A 14,390-nucleotide genomic window follows, 5' to 3' on the forward strand; every position below is an offset into this window, starting at 1 on the left:
GAGTGCAATTTGTAAATGCTAGTCTGTGCAAGAGTTAGTGCTAATGCTAGAGACAGAATGGGCTCAACCCAAACCCGTTCACGCAGGCAGGTGTCAGCTCTGTACTGGAATACAGTGCAGGGGCTTAGTTCAGCTTGGAAGCAGTTTTACTCCTCTCAATAACCTTTATCCAATGTAAGTCCTCAGGCAGGTAAGAGAGTTCATTTTGCGCTAAAATCACGTGCTTGGGTTCTCTAGGAGTTTGAAAAGGGAGCATCTCTTAAACTGGGAGGCTTCAAGACCAGTCCTGCAGGTTCTTTCTGCATGTGATCTCTGAAATTTACTCTGTTTAGTCTCCCTGTATTTTCTTTTGCACAGGGTCTGGAGTTTTTTTGTGACCTTCAATGCACAGTTTATATTGATGCTGTATAGTCTGTATGACCCATTAAGCTAATGTCTTAATTCTTAATCATTTCTAGTGCATAAGGCTGATCTTCCAGGAGTCCTGGATGAAGTGTCTGTCGCAATATTCACAAGTGCTGAAAAGAGATGCTGTTGCTAGATTTGTAAGCAACTACTCTTGCTGTCCTTGATGAGTGTTTGAGCAATGCTGCTGTTTATGACAACGGCTGAGTGCTTTCAGATCAGGAATTGAAATTATTTCTGTGCTTATCAAACTTGTTTTAAAGCTGATGCCTATTTTAGAATGCGAAAGCATTGTATTGTGAACAGTGATAGGGCTGAGTAATCTGCTCTAGGGGCACAAAGGGAAGTCTGATTCAAACAGAACTGCCTATTAATAAAAGCATATTCTTCTTGTTCTGCTGTTCAAGTAGCTTTTGCCTATGAATACTCTAAGATGCACCTGAATTCCCTTTTTCCTCTGTAGAGGTAGTAAACAGAAGCCCTCTAAATTCTGGGTTTAGGAACCTTTTCTGGGCCAAGACAGTTGGATACAATAGCAGAACCTATCAAAGATCACTGCCTGCTAGCAAAATCATTACAATCGTTTTAACCGTTTTTTGACCTGTGTTTAAAAGATAAGGTGACTGCCAGTAGCTTTCTTTAGGTATACTAACTGTGAACAGAGGAACACTCACACATATTAGAGTAAGGGCTTTCAAATGAAGATCTGAGTAGATCAATATGCTCAAAACCTGCAGTCAGGAGTGCCCCTCAAAGCTATAAAGTGTCCACCTTGCCTCAGGTTCCCCAACCTTCAAACTTCCAGTAGAGAGGAAGGGCATGCTTGTGGTTTGGAGGCAGCTCAGTGAAAACACCTGCTACCCTTTCCTTCTGGTTCTGACAGTTCAGATAGCACTGGCCTGTCTCGCCTGCAAAGCAGAGTACAGAAAGCCGAAACTCAGGTTGTGAGTGAGTGACTGTAGATTAGTTTTTAAGCAAGTCAGAACAAGTTTTTATTCCACCTGGATGCATAGTGTGGGTAGGGAGTACTTGGAAAGTGGTAATAAGGTGCAGCAGCTTTTCTGAATGTTCTGTAAAAGCTTCCGTGTGGTGGATTATGGTAATTTCATCAACATTACATTAAACATGTGGCAAATGAGGTGCTCCTCCAATATAAAGGAATATATATCCTGAAAGAACGGTGAGAGAGCATGAAGTATTGATAGGAACAGCTCTTGAGTGAAGAATCTGGAAATATCTGAGTGGGAATAGCTGACAGCATATGGGGTAATCTGAAGTACACAGAGATGGAGGTTCAGGGAGGGCTTGGGAGGTGTTTGATTAGAAGATGTGGGTGTAGGGTGTGACTAGAGGCAGGAATGCAGTGGTTCTTGAGCAACCATGGCAAGCTGCTGACCCTTCAAAGGCAAGATTGGCAGTGTGTGCTTTATGAACTGAACTCAGCCTCATCAGAGGTGGAAGGCATGGGTAGCCATCTGCTGCTGAGCTACACATAATCGAACTGGCTGAAACAGCTCATATATGGGGCTTTCAGGGCAGGAGTAGGGAAGCTAACGAGCAGGCATTCAGGTTGTGCACCCACCTTGCTAACTTAGCAGAAAGTTGAGAGCAGTTTCTGAAGCAGTGCTGCATGAGATTGATACCTGCTCTTCTCTGTAGCTTAAACAGTTGAAACTTCTTTCAAACAAGAATGCAGAACACCTGCCTAATGAGGTTTAAGCTGTCCATTTCTCGGGTTGTTGCTGCTTTTGCTGTTGCATTCCTTGGATTCAAGGACTTAGTGTTTTGTGGTTTTTGTTGGTTTGTTTTTTTTTTTTTCCTCCTTTTAAAACACTGTTAGTCTGTCTAGTCATGCATCTGGAAAGCAGATCTTAAATGTGAAAAATCACCACCTGTTCAGGGGATTGCTGGCTTCAAATCCAAACTCTGGATGTATTTCTGGTTTGGAGGTCAACAGCAAGATCAATGTGTCATTAACTGAAGGACTTGGCCAGATAAACCCAAATGAGACTGTCATGTTGTCTGTAGGTTTTCAGTTGACTTCCAGTGTTTATCAGCATTATATTAGAGTTTGTATTGTGTGAAGCTTGCAGCTTTGGTTTGCTAGCAGAAGATCAGAAAGATTTTTCGGGGCCAAGGCACGGAGAACAAGCTAAAGAAAGTGTGGGCTGTTAGGTGTAGAAGTGAGTGACAAAGCATTGGTATTACAACCTGATAGTCTGGTTAGAAACTGAGTAAGACCTACTCAAAGCATGTCCAGTCAGACTAGTTACTACTTCCAGCTTGTAAGCAGCAGTTGGGCCCAAACTCTGGAAGGTGATGTGATTTCTGCTTCATAGATCCTAAAGGGCTTTTAACTTGGGCTAGCTTCTCTGTGCAACATCAGGGGAGAGAAACAGACTTTCCGCTGCTGTGATATCAAACCCTAATTAAACAACAGAATACATTTGAATTGACCTTTTTTCCTCCAAATCGGGTTGACTGTCTGGTTCTATTACACATAATGGATGTAGTGAGATGCATAATGACCACCGTGGCTGAGATTCACCTTCTGCCAAATAGCCAAGGGAGCATGGGAGAAATGTGTACTACTGTTGATAATGCTTGTTATGGCTCCTGGGTTAGCTACAGGAGATAGCTGTGAACTCGGCTTCCAAGCTGTTGCAGATAAATGTGTAACAGATAGTAAAACATGTGCCACTAGAGAACCTCTCTAATACAACACTGTTTTGCAGCAGTTATGTCAGAACTTAAAGTGATGCTGAATTTCTGGTGGAAATGGGCTGAAATACTCTCCAGTTGCATTTTGATTGCCTCTGCTGAACAAGTTGGACGCTGTGTAGCCTAACAGGAAGCAGACCTATCAGGTCCTTCCACTTTCCAGCTTTTTAAGCTCCTCAGGGAGTTAACTCATACCTGTGGGTTGGAGGCTTTCTCCACAAGAGTGATTTATTGCTGTAAATGTTGTCCATAGAGTACCTTGCATCAGAGGAAAAATTTCTGGATATTTCTAGATTCCAGGTAACTTAGGAGATCCTGGCATACAGAACTTGGGTCCAGCATGAGTAGGTGAATGGCTCTTTCCTACAGTTGCCCTGGCTGTCCATCTGTTAAGCTATGCAAAGCTGTTCTCCCTAAGTAACTTTGCTCCCCTGACTGCCTCAAGGCTTGAAAAATAAAAGTGCTTGTAAGAAATGACTTGACTGACTTCTTACAGGCTTCAGTACACATGAGTATAATATCTATGACTTCTTGGCTATGAAGCCTTCAGTTGGAAGGCAAATGGTTAGAAGAAGCTTATGATATTTTACAGTGTAAACTAGCTGCATCAGAGAAGCACTAAATATAATTTTCTTTTTTTTCCAGTCAGGTCAATTCAGTGAAGACATGATTCCTACTGTGGGCTTCAACATGAGAAAAGTTACAAAGGGTAATGTTACAATAAAGGTATGTTACCATTGCTGGCTGTCTCTTTTTAAACCCATGCAAGGCTGTCTTCAGCTTCTAGTTTAAAATTTGTATGTTTGCTCATGCAAACTTCCACCATTGGGACAAATGTAGGAAACTGAAGAGGCTCAGCTAAATCTGACAAATAGGTTAAGAATACACTTATATTTATTTATTGGGTTTCTTAAATGAGAATCTGTGTGTGGTTTCCAGGTTCGTGGACTAGTTAAAGCAATTTTGTGATGATTCTGTCTGTCTTTAATCTGAGCTATCGCATGTTAAGGGCCCAGAGATCCTCCTTTTTGGCTCATCACTACTTAAGGGAAAGCTTATGTCAAAAGCAGTTTTAGGTCAATATATCTTACTTACTTTCCTGTACGTTTGTAAACTTAGTACACAGGTGTGTTCTTGCATCCAGTGTAAGATGCTCTAGTTTGAATCTTATGCTATTGGGCCTGCAAGCTTTGAGTAGCTGTACAAGGGATTATTTCTCTTCTAATATGCAAGAGGTCTTGCAGCTGGCCTAAAGAGAAAGGAAGAACTGTGTTTTGATTTCTTGTTTTATCTTTGCGTGCTGTTTAAACATAGTGCGTGGCTAAATTGTCTTTTTCCCCTTGCCTTAAGATTTGGGATATAGGAGGGCAGCCACGATTCCGAAGCATGTGGGAGCGATATTGCAGAGGAGTTAATGCTATTGTGTAAGTGTCGACTTCCTTCAGTTAGTACTTAACTTCAGATTTGCTTCTCTTCTGCGTGTAGCCTTTCTAACAGTGTATGCTCGACTCGGTAGTACTTGTTTTTAATTTTGAAACTGTACTGCAACCACATTGACCTTTTTTTACCCTTTAGTTCAGGGTTCAAGAAGGGTTATTTTCTTATCAGTGTCTGCTCTGGAGTACTAACTAATTCCTGTCTGAACTGGGTGGCAGTGCTATCTAACTGGAAGAATCTTTCATCTACTCTGATCTTAGAGAATTTTTTAAAAAGAACCAGATTCTTTACTCAGTAGACCTACCTTTGTTTAAAGCCTTGTTGAATGCACTCAAAACTGACAGTGTAAAGAAAACACTGCTGTTTCTGAAGTAGTTCAGTCTCACTGACCTAACCTTAAATTCTCTTTAAAGCTACATGGTAGATGCTGCAGATCGTGAAAAAATAGAAGCTTCTCGAAATGAGCTGCACAATCTTCTAGATAAGCCACAGTTACAAGGAATCCCTGTAAGTAATATTGCTTTAAAAGGTATCAAACTTGCTTGGGGAATGTTTATAACTTCAGCAACTCTGAAGTCTGGCCTAAATGCTTAAGTCAAGTGTAAGGCCTGACTTTACTGGTTAGTATAATCATGAACAATACCAGCCCCTAGTGCCTTAAATCAAATTGTTCACCTCATCTTTCAGTGATCTTATTCTTGTTCAGTGCATACAAAAAAGATAAAATTGGAACAGTAGTTTAGGGTACTCCATAGTATGAGTTTGTGTTTTCTTCTAGAGTCTACTATAGTACAGGTTAACAAGAGTGCAGTACAGAAGTAAACTAGGATTGTTCTCAGTTTTATGAACTGATGTGTTCTCATGCTTGCTTTTTGCAGATAACAGTTTATTTGTACTCGCTCTTTCCCTGTGATTAGGTCAGTCTTTCTTCTTGATCTGGTTTAGTAGCGAATGTCTCATTCTGTTAGATTTAATAGCCCAGTGCAGGCTCCTTGTCAAACAGGCTCTCCTGAAGTTTGTTTTTTGTGTTGTTCGTTTGGTTGTGTTTTGGTTTGTTCTGTTTTTTTTTTTTTTAAAAAAACCCTTGTTTCCTTCTGCTCTGGATTTCAGGTTCTAGTACTTGGAAATAAGAGAGACCTTCCTAATGCTTTGGATGAGAAACAGCTAATTGAAAAGATGTAAGTCTTAAACCTTTGTAAGAAAGGCTACTTTAAGTCAATAAATTAATTCATGTACATAGGGTTATTAGATCAAGAAGCTTGCACTTGTAAGTAGAAAACCCAGCAACAAGAGGCAGCTGAAACATCGTACAGAAACAAGTTATGTGCAGGAGGTGAAGGGAAGAGTTTAGATTCTCAGTTTAAGTGTCCTTATTGTAAGTGAAATGTATGTTGAATTGTTCTCTCTTTCATAGGAACCTTGCTGCTATTCAGGACAGAGAAATCTGCTGCTACTCAATTTCTTGCAAAGAGAAAGATAATATAGGTAACTATTAACCTAAAACGCTAAGGATTATGAAGAGCTGTCAGAGGATGGATTGGGGGATTGTAACTTCTTAAACACAAGCTTCCTGGCTTCAGGAAACTGGTAACAAATCGGAAAACAATGTGTAAATGCACTGATTAAATTTGGTGTAACTCCTGATGGCAGTGATGAAGGCTTGACTGGTATTAAAGTTGTAGGGATTGTAGTTTTCAAAACATGTCAGTCTTCTGTGAAGTCGTCTGCCGCTCTTTAGTTAGTTTGCAGCAAATAGCTGGCTGGTCTCCCTATTAGCTTGCCTCAATGATTTTATAATTCTATCAGATACTCTCAACTCTGCCTCACTTACGAGGCTAGCAAGTACTTGCAGCAAGTTTTTCCTCAGCAGTCATTCCCTTGAAATAATCATCTTCCTTTGCTGTCTTATCAAAGCAGTTCATGTTGTGGCCTATGCTAATCACTACTCCGTGCAGCCAAAACCTCAAATTTTTCTGGTGCTGACATGAATTGCTTTATAATTTTTGGAGTTCAAAAGCAGAAACCGTGGTACTGTGTAATACCAAGTACTTGACACTAGTATTGTAAATAAACTGAGTAATCCCAACTGAATGGAAACACAGTACTTGCCATCCTTCTCCTGATGCCTTCTGGTGGCTGCCATGAGATTAACACTGGTTCCTTGGCAGGCTAACCTGAGTTTACTGATGAGGGAAACTTCAGCCTGGTGGTCACAGGAACAAGCTATAGAAGATACCAGAACTGCTCTATATCAAGGACTCAACTTCTTTCCAAGAAGGATGAACAACCTATGGAACTCTTCTGGCTTCTTATCCAAGAAGTCCCTGTCACCTTACCATCAGTTAAAGATTCAAACATGGTGGATAGGAGAAGCAGATCTGTCATATCTCCTGCACAAGGCTCACAGCACAGCTGTGTAGGAGACCCTCTCTCAAGCATGGAGGAGCTTGATGCCTTGTACTGTAGGGCAAAATGAACTTTGCCTCTCCTCCCCTGATGAGAGCAGACTGGATAAATAGAGCAATGTTGATCTAAAACTATGCAAGCCATCCCAAAGTATCAGATTAGGGGATGTCTCTTTTCCTAGACATGTAGAGGAACCAGGATGTCTGGGGCAGTTCCTTTAAATGTTACTTAAAGAATGCTGGGCAGTTCTAGGACCAAAGTACTGACAGCAAGCATTCAAAAAAATCATTCTGTTGATCTGTCTTGGTCCATCCTCTAGAGAAGGGTTGGATGTTCCTGTTGTGTATTTGAGGGCACTGGCATACCGAAGCGATGCTGGTTGTACAAATACAGATAGACACCTGAACATGGAACTTCTCTTCTCTCTCTCTCTAGATATCACGCTTCAGTGGCTTATTCAGCATTCAAAATCTAGAAGAAGCTGAAGTCTTCTTGGAATCTCCAGTACCAGTTGGCCATAATCTCAATTGTCCACTTCCCTCCATAATGAGATATTACCCAAAAATCCTGTATCAAGAATCTGCCTTTTCACGGTTCATTTCTCATGTGCACTGCTGAAGACTTGTATTCCTATTCTGTCACAAAACAACTAGAGTTGTCATGATAAAGTCAGCACAAATATTTATTTTACAACCATCTATGGTGGGAGGGTTGTAGGGGGGGCTTTTTAAAAAAAAAATATCTCTACCATGTTAACTATGATGGTACACTCTGTTCTGGTTTTTCAGGGCCAGGTTTTTATATGATTTTCAGCAAGTGTTTTATTTCTAGTGTTTAGTGGCTTGAAGATGCTGATGCTTGACAGCATTAAGATTCTGTAAGATGCCACATACAGCAGTTAGAAAACATTTAAGCGTGAGTTGTGGGATACTGATTTATCTCACAAATGCATGTGATGTGTGTATGTAAGCAGAGAAATGGAAACTGTTTGCAGAGGGGAGCACAAGGCATAGATCAGCATCACTAATCTACAGCTGAGATATTATCCTGTCAGTTGAAAAAGAAAACTCATGATGAATTAGGAAAGAGTCAACTGTTTAAAATAATTTTGTTGCTTCTGTTTAACATTTGTGTGGGGGATGGGAATGGACTGTTCTGTCAAACTTTCAAAAAAATTTGAGTATTCCAGCATGAAAACCAATTGCTAGGAACATCAGACTTTGTTCAAATACATTTTTCTATCTACAGATACTAGTGGTCTCTATCTGAAACCAGAACACACATTCTGAGCAGCTGCATGACACCTAAATTACTGATGTTTTTGTATAGTCAGTTGTTGACCTTTAGCACAATATCTATGTAATTGTCTAGTGTCTCTCCTGCTCATGAAATGGCTGGGCACAGTTTCATCTGGTGCTATGGAATATCTAGGCTATTGTGACAACTCTAGACCTGCCTGCTTTCTTGATGTAACCATGTGCAAAGTCTGTAAGTTGCAAGATGAAATGTTCTACTGTGTCAAAGCACAAGAGAGCCAATGAATTGATCCTGTTTCTTGATTAGCTCCTACAGTATAGGGGGAAGTATGTATAAACTAAAGATTGTCATGTTTTTGTAGCTTTACTTTCTCAATGACTTCAGTATATTTAAAGGGACAGACTTGTTAAGACTGGTTTGTTCATACAGTAATGTCAGTGTAGCTTACTAGTGTATGCAAATACATGGTACACCTGCTTGTGTTACCTCACACTGTGTGTGATTCTTCACCTTAATGTAGAGTTTGCATTACATCCAAGTCTTTGGTTGCGAACACCGTTTAGTCCATATCAGTTATGACAAGCCAGTTTTAATTTGGACTGCCATGGCCTTACTGTTCTGCACCAACTATGGCACTGTTGCACAGACACTACATGCTGCCTGCATTCAGTCTGAACTTGCATTTTAACTTTTTGTCCCCTTTCAGTTCTCTGAAGCATGATTTCAATTAATTCATACTCTGGTGCTGTAGAGGAGAGGGTATATTAACTTGCTACTGTAGTCCCTAGTTCACCAGGAACTGCTACAGTTACTTTTATTTAGCAAACTTGCTTGTGCCTAAAATAAGGAAACTAAACTAGAATGTGTGAATCTTTGTGGGGGACCAGGTCACTGTTTAGTTAACTGGCCTATAGCTAAACTTGATGTGTTTGGTGTTTATATACTTCACTGCTTTCAGCGTTTATGGCATCCAAACACTACCAGTTGTTAACCTGTGCATTACTCTCTGCATGTGAACAACTTATACAATTACTGAACTTTGTAAATACGTGAATTTTTTTATTTAGGTGGATGCATATGTTGGTTTACTGCTCTTCAGCTTTATTCAATAAACTTATGTTTTGAGGGTTGTATTGACACTTAACTGACTGACTTGAGTTGATGTGGCTTAACTCATGGAGATACATTATGGGATGTCTCCTCTCACAGGATTACAGTGGGGGAAGAAGGCTTGGTAAATACCTGAGGTTCTTTACGTTCTGTGTTTCAGCTACTTGAGTGAAATGCTTATAAAACTACCTTTCAGGCCTGGGGCTTTCTCAGCATGCATGAGGAAGCTTACCTAGTCAGTCTCAGCAAACTTCAGTGCATTTGATGTTTATGAAAAGCACTGGTCAGCTGAAGAGTCTTAAGTAGGGGCAGCCTTCTGGAGCTGTTTTCAGGAGAAAAAATGCATGTGTCTACAAGCTTGTTTCTCGTCATCAAGCCTAGAGTAAAACCTTTGCTTTTCTAGCACAAGTGTCAGATCTAGCAGTGCCTGATCATTCACTGTCCATTAAAGCATAAAATTCTTACCTCATTGGAAAGTGAGGCTTTCTGTGTCTGAGGTCTTGAACAAAATCTTCATCATTATTTTAATCTGAACTTACACTGACTGCTCTTCCCAAGTGCTTTGTTGCATTAATTTCTCTTGGATCACTGATTAACTTTTAGGACTGTATGTCAACATCTTCCAAGTAATGGTAACAAAGTGGATGTCTTCTACTCCCGGCCTGCCTCCATGTAAGCTTTCAGACTTACTGTGGTGTAACAGGTTAGTTTTTAGGCCTGGGTACTGGTCAGTTAGTATCCTTCACATGTAACTCAACTAATGAACTGTTGAGTAAAAGATCATGTGCTTATTCCTTCAGCTGATGGGGCTTCCTGCATATAAAACAAGCTACCTGGAGTTAACGTTCATAGCAAAATACCTCTAGATGCAAAAATCTGAAAACAGTATTACTGCTGTGAGATTCGTCACTCTGGTTGGTCTGATACCAGTGCTGATCACTGAAATCAGCTGTGGTTTGAACTTGGGCAACAGCTGTTTGGTTGATGTGATATTTAAGTAACAGTTTCTACATCTACATGTAAATAGCAAGGAGAGCTACACTGGCCACCTATGATGTGTGTGTGCTACAAAGTATGTTTGCATTACTTCACAAAATGATTCCACCTAGGTTTTCACTGCTCTTGTACAGTTCTTCCAGATGCCTTCAGCTACTCACAAAACAGAAGTGTAGACCTTGAGGAGACTATTTGAATCCAGTGCAGAGGTTTATGTTACTTCTGTTTGAGGGGTTGATTAACTTTACAACTACCTTCATTTTGAAACAGGAGGGAAGTGTAGTCTTTTTAGAGAAGTAAGGCTGCTGTTGCTACCTTTCAGCCTTGGACTGGAAAAAACCAAACCTACTCACTCATCTGGCACAGTTAAGTCCAAGGTTAAAACCTTTTATGTTCTAATAAAGGTGTGGAGCCCAAGATGAGCGTTAGTGGTGTTGTCTGCTGAACTTGGATGCTATAGCTGTGTTCTGCTTCTGGAAATCTGTTGGGCCAATCTAATCTCTCATGATTACTTGTCTTGGGTTCTGCAGTGAGCCTGGACAGTAACAAAAGACTGATTAAATCTGCCATTCTCTTAAGAAGTTGCTTTTGGGGATGCATTTAGTAAATTATTATACTTAAAAGTCCATAGCTGTAGTCTTGAAACTCTCTTCTGATGTATCTGCAGTAGGCCTTGACCATTAACATATTAAGAAAACTGGGTCCTGTGAGAAGGCAAATATTGAGCCAGAGAGAACTCTTAGTCATGAATATGCATGGCAGTTAGACACCAGTCATACCTTTATGACCCCATGATGTGCTGGTATTGTGTAATGTCTCAATGCTTTAAAATAGCTGTCAACTCTAAATAGTTGTTGGTTTTGTTCAGTACAAGTGATCATTTTACTGATCACAGAGCAGCATATCTCTAGACTAGACTGGGAAGAAATGTTTGTGCGTGTACCCACAGCACTGGGCGGTGTGAAGGTTTTCCTTGGAGTGCTAATGTCCTGTCAACTTCAGTGTGGATGGTGATTTCTTCAAGTGCAATTACAGTGCAGTATAATTCTCATCATCACTCCGAGTACAGTTGAGTGTCTTAGCAGTTGCACAGAGCAGTTCTGTCCTAGCACTTGGCAACATGAGAAATGTGGAGCTGTTTCATGATCTATATCGATTCATGTTTTCTCCTTGTATCTTTATGGAAACAGGTTGGAGATGGTCCTTTTTGGATGCTGACGTGAAAAACTGCATAATCTTTACTTTCTGGTAGAAGAAAGGAGGCCAAAGAAAATGCCTTAAACAGTCTCTCTGGTTAAATTAATATAGGAATGTTGTGCAGGGATCTATCATAACTTGAAGTATGATTTAGATGGATTATCGAGCTTTTAACTTTTCTAAGGTTTAATTTTATAGTTATTGTGGCTGTGCAAAATGCATGTCATGAGTGGCTTTGTGTGTTTACTGGATGTGAAAGAACTGCTCTTCTTCCCGGCCGCATGCCCCAGCACTGCTCCCTGCTGGCTTGCTTTTGCACTGACCCTGACTGGAGAGCTGTGGGAATTCTAAATAGGGACTGTAAATCAGGTTATTGAAGCTATTTTGCCAAGAGTGGCGCATTGCCGATTACACGAACAGCAAAACAGTGAATTGTGTTAAAGGAGAGGTAATGTGTGAATGCCTGAGACTGTGCTTCAGGATTTTTATTCCCAAAATGTGCGTGTAGAATGATTTGTCTCACTAGATCATAAACTTTCAATGAGTAGTCTATTGCTTTAGGACTACAGATGCTGAACATTACAGTATGCCTTGGTGAAACATCGGGGAGTTTCTTTTACATGTCACTTAAATGACAAACACAGAATGGCACTCAAAGGGGGTATGCACATGCTATTGGAAAAGGAAAATACTTGATGTTTTTATTTCCATCACAGTGGAAGGTGGGTAAGTAGACCTTTGTGCCAGGATTAGTGCCTTTTAATTACGACATTATAGGTTTTATTCTGTTAAAGGCAACATCTATCATTGTGATCATTTTGAAGTGCTTCAATAAAGTGTTGTTGAAAACCCTTCTTTTGCATATTCATGTCTAGTACAGCTGCTTTTGTTATTGCTAGAAGTATGTAAGAAGTCCTCATTACCAAGTTGTGGGAAACACACTCAAGCTAAACTGAAGATACCTGTGCTAAAATTTAATTCTTTAGATCACCTGGAAGAGTGAAGAGGTTGGCTCCTTGAAGCACTCTTCTAACAGTGAAGAGAGTAGCTGGCATCACTTTCCTGTAGGCAGATAAATCCAGGTAGTAAATTCAAGAAGTCTTTCCTGGCCTAATTAGGAAACTTTTCGTTTTAAACATTGTCATAAATGGTAATCTTCAGTATATGAATGAGGCTAACTAAATGAATTCTAAACTTCATGGTTTTGTCTTAAAAAAACCCCAAAGATGAATGCAGTTGCCTGGTTGATGCTTGGTCAGTGTGTGCTGTGTGTTAGCAGAGTGGTTTCTGTGGAAACTGGTAGGAGCATTAACTACATCTTGAGAGTGTGACTGTAAGCCTTGTGCTCCATGGGGAGCAACTTTCTTTCTGAGTAGTCTGTGAAACTGTAATTTCTGATTACGGCTTTGCTTCAGATGCTGAAAGCATTTGTTGGTCTCATTTGTGTTTCTGAGAAGACCTGTTGGATAGAAGGTCATAAAAAATATTACTCAACAAACAAAGCAACTACATGAATAGAGAAAGAAAAACTGTTGTGATGTGTGAAATTTAAAGCTAAACTTGATTCTCACAGAGTCTTAGTGAAGTAAACTGGTAAGTTGCTTCTGTATAACTGTGTTAATTTGGGATGTAGAAAGATATTTCAGTCTCTTCAGCAATGAGGGATTTTCCTCATTTTTTAGTCAGGAAATTAATCTCCTTGGTGTGAATGACATTTCTGGTGCATGAGGGGAAAATCATTAAAAAGATGTGTGATTTCCACAGATTGAAGTTGCTTTCAGTTCCTTTCCTCAATCTTCTATGTTTAAACAGGCTATAGAGGATTTTAACAGGAGTCTGCGTACAGAAGTCTTGATGGACCGCTGAATTGTGCTTTTTAAAAAAATTTTATTTATTCGTTCCACTGTTCTGTTGCAATGAATGGAAATCACAGAGCAAGATTTGACTTCCGAAATAGAAAATATAAAATACAGGCTGAAGACAAATCATTACTGTGTGGTTGTCTGTCTATGCATGATAACAGTCTTCCTGCATAGGGATTTTTCATATTATTATTATTATTATTTATATTATTTCTTTGTAACAAATCATGCCCTTTCTTGCTGAAAGGATGCAATGCTAGAGTGAACAGCAGTCCTTAGTTTAGCAACAAAGCAGTCACGCTTACAACCACAGTTACTGGTGATGCTGTCAAGGTTTCTGGAGTAGCTCAGAGATGTGTCTCCTTTTTACCTCCCCAGCTGTAGTTTCTTTACTCGCTTTTCTGTTCCTTTGGTTGTCCTTGAAGGGTTTTGTTTTTACCAAGCACTGCCTCACTCTATTTTTCACTTTCATATCTCCAAGTGGCATTTGTCAGCTTTTCTATTTACGCTGCTTTCTGAAAACTCCAGCTGCCTTGCAGCTTGTTCTCTGCTCTTGTGCCTCGTTTCCCTGCCATGGTCACAGCCATCACTCTGTGTTCCATCTCGCTGTTTTGAGGGCTTGGGCCGTCGGTTCTGCCCGGTGGTGAAGGGAAGACCTGCATCTCGCTTCCGTGGCCCAGGAGTGCGGCATGGCTTCTGCCGAGCGTCTGCCCTCCCTCCGTGCCTGCGCTCTCCCTCAGGCGCGGAGGAAAGCTGTTTTGTTGCTGCAGGTTGGGGTGAGGGTGTCCCGGTGCTAGCAGCAGGAGTGGGTTACAAGATATATTAACGGTTCGGGGGGGGTGTTGTTTGCTTGGAAAACACTAATTTCTCGTTCTTCACCCTTCCCAGGTAGCACCGTGGCCGCCAGGCCTGTCTTAGACTCCCGGCCTAGGCCTGACCTTTTGACCCGGGCGGGGCGGCCGCCGCGGCCTCTCGCCGCCCCGCCCCCGGGCCGTGCCA

At 40.7% G+C, this 14,390-nt stretch overlaps 1 protein-coding gene across 1 annotated transcript; it reads left to right on the forward strand.

The window, feature by feature from the left end:
• The first annotated feature begins 3,772 nt into the window (after window positions 1-3,772).
• Window positions 3,773-12,380, forward strand: ARL8B (ADP ribosylation factor like GTPase 8B). Its single transcript, XM_026857450.1, has 6 exons — window positions 3,773-3,852; window positions 4,477-4,550; window positions 4,977-5,070; window positions 5,674-5,741; window positions 5,978-6,048; window positions 7,405-12,380. The coding sequence occupies exons 1-6, from the start codon at window positions 3,793-3,795 to the stop codon at window positions 7,452-7,454; spliced, it is 417 nt and encodes a 138-aa protein (XP_026713251.1). The 5' UTR covers window positions 3,773-3,792; the 3' UTR covers window positions 7,455-12,380.
• The last annotated feature ends 2,010 nt before the right edge of the window (window positions 12,381-14,390 follow it).

This window comes from Athene cunicularia, assembly GCF_003259725.1.
Source record: "Athene cunicularia isolate RWA chromosome 12 unlocalized genomic scaffold, athCun1 chr12_part1, whole genome shotgun sequence".
NCBI classification, from domain to species: domain Eukaryota; kingdom Metazoa; phylum Chordata; class Aves; order Strigiformes; family Strigidae; genus Athene; species Athene cunicularia.

What these genes read in the sequence shown, in the direction of transcription:
- ARL8B (XM_026857450.1), top strand. Translation starts at nt 3,793, where the DNA reads ATGATTCCTACTGTGGGCTTCAACATGAGAAAAGTTACAAAGGGTAAT. An exon ending in CACAGTTACAAGGAATCCCT is followed by an intron (nt 5,071 to 5,673) that starts GTAAGTAATATT and finishes TCTGGATTTCAG; the next exon opens with GTTCTAGTACTTGGAAATAA. An exon ending in CAAAGAGAAAGATAATATAG is followed by an intron (nt 6,049 to 7,404) that starts GTAACTATTAAC and finishes CTCTCTCTCTAG; the next exon opens with ATATCACGCTTCAGTGGCTT.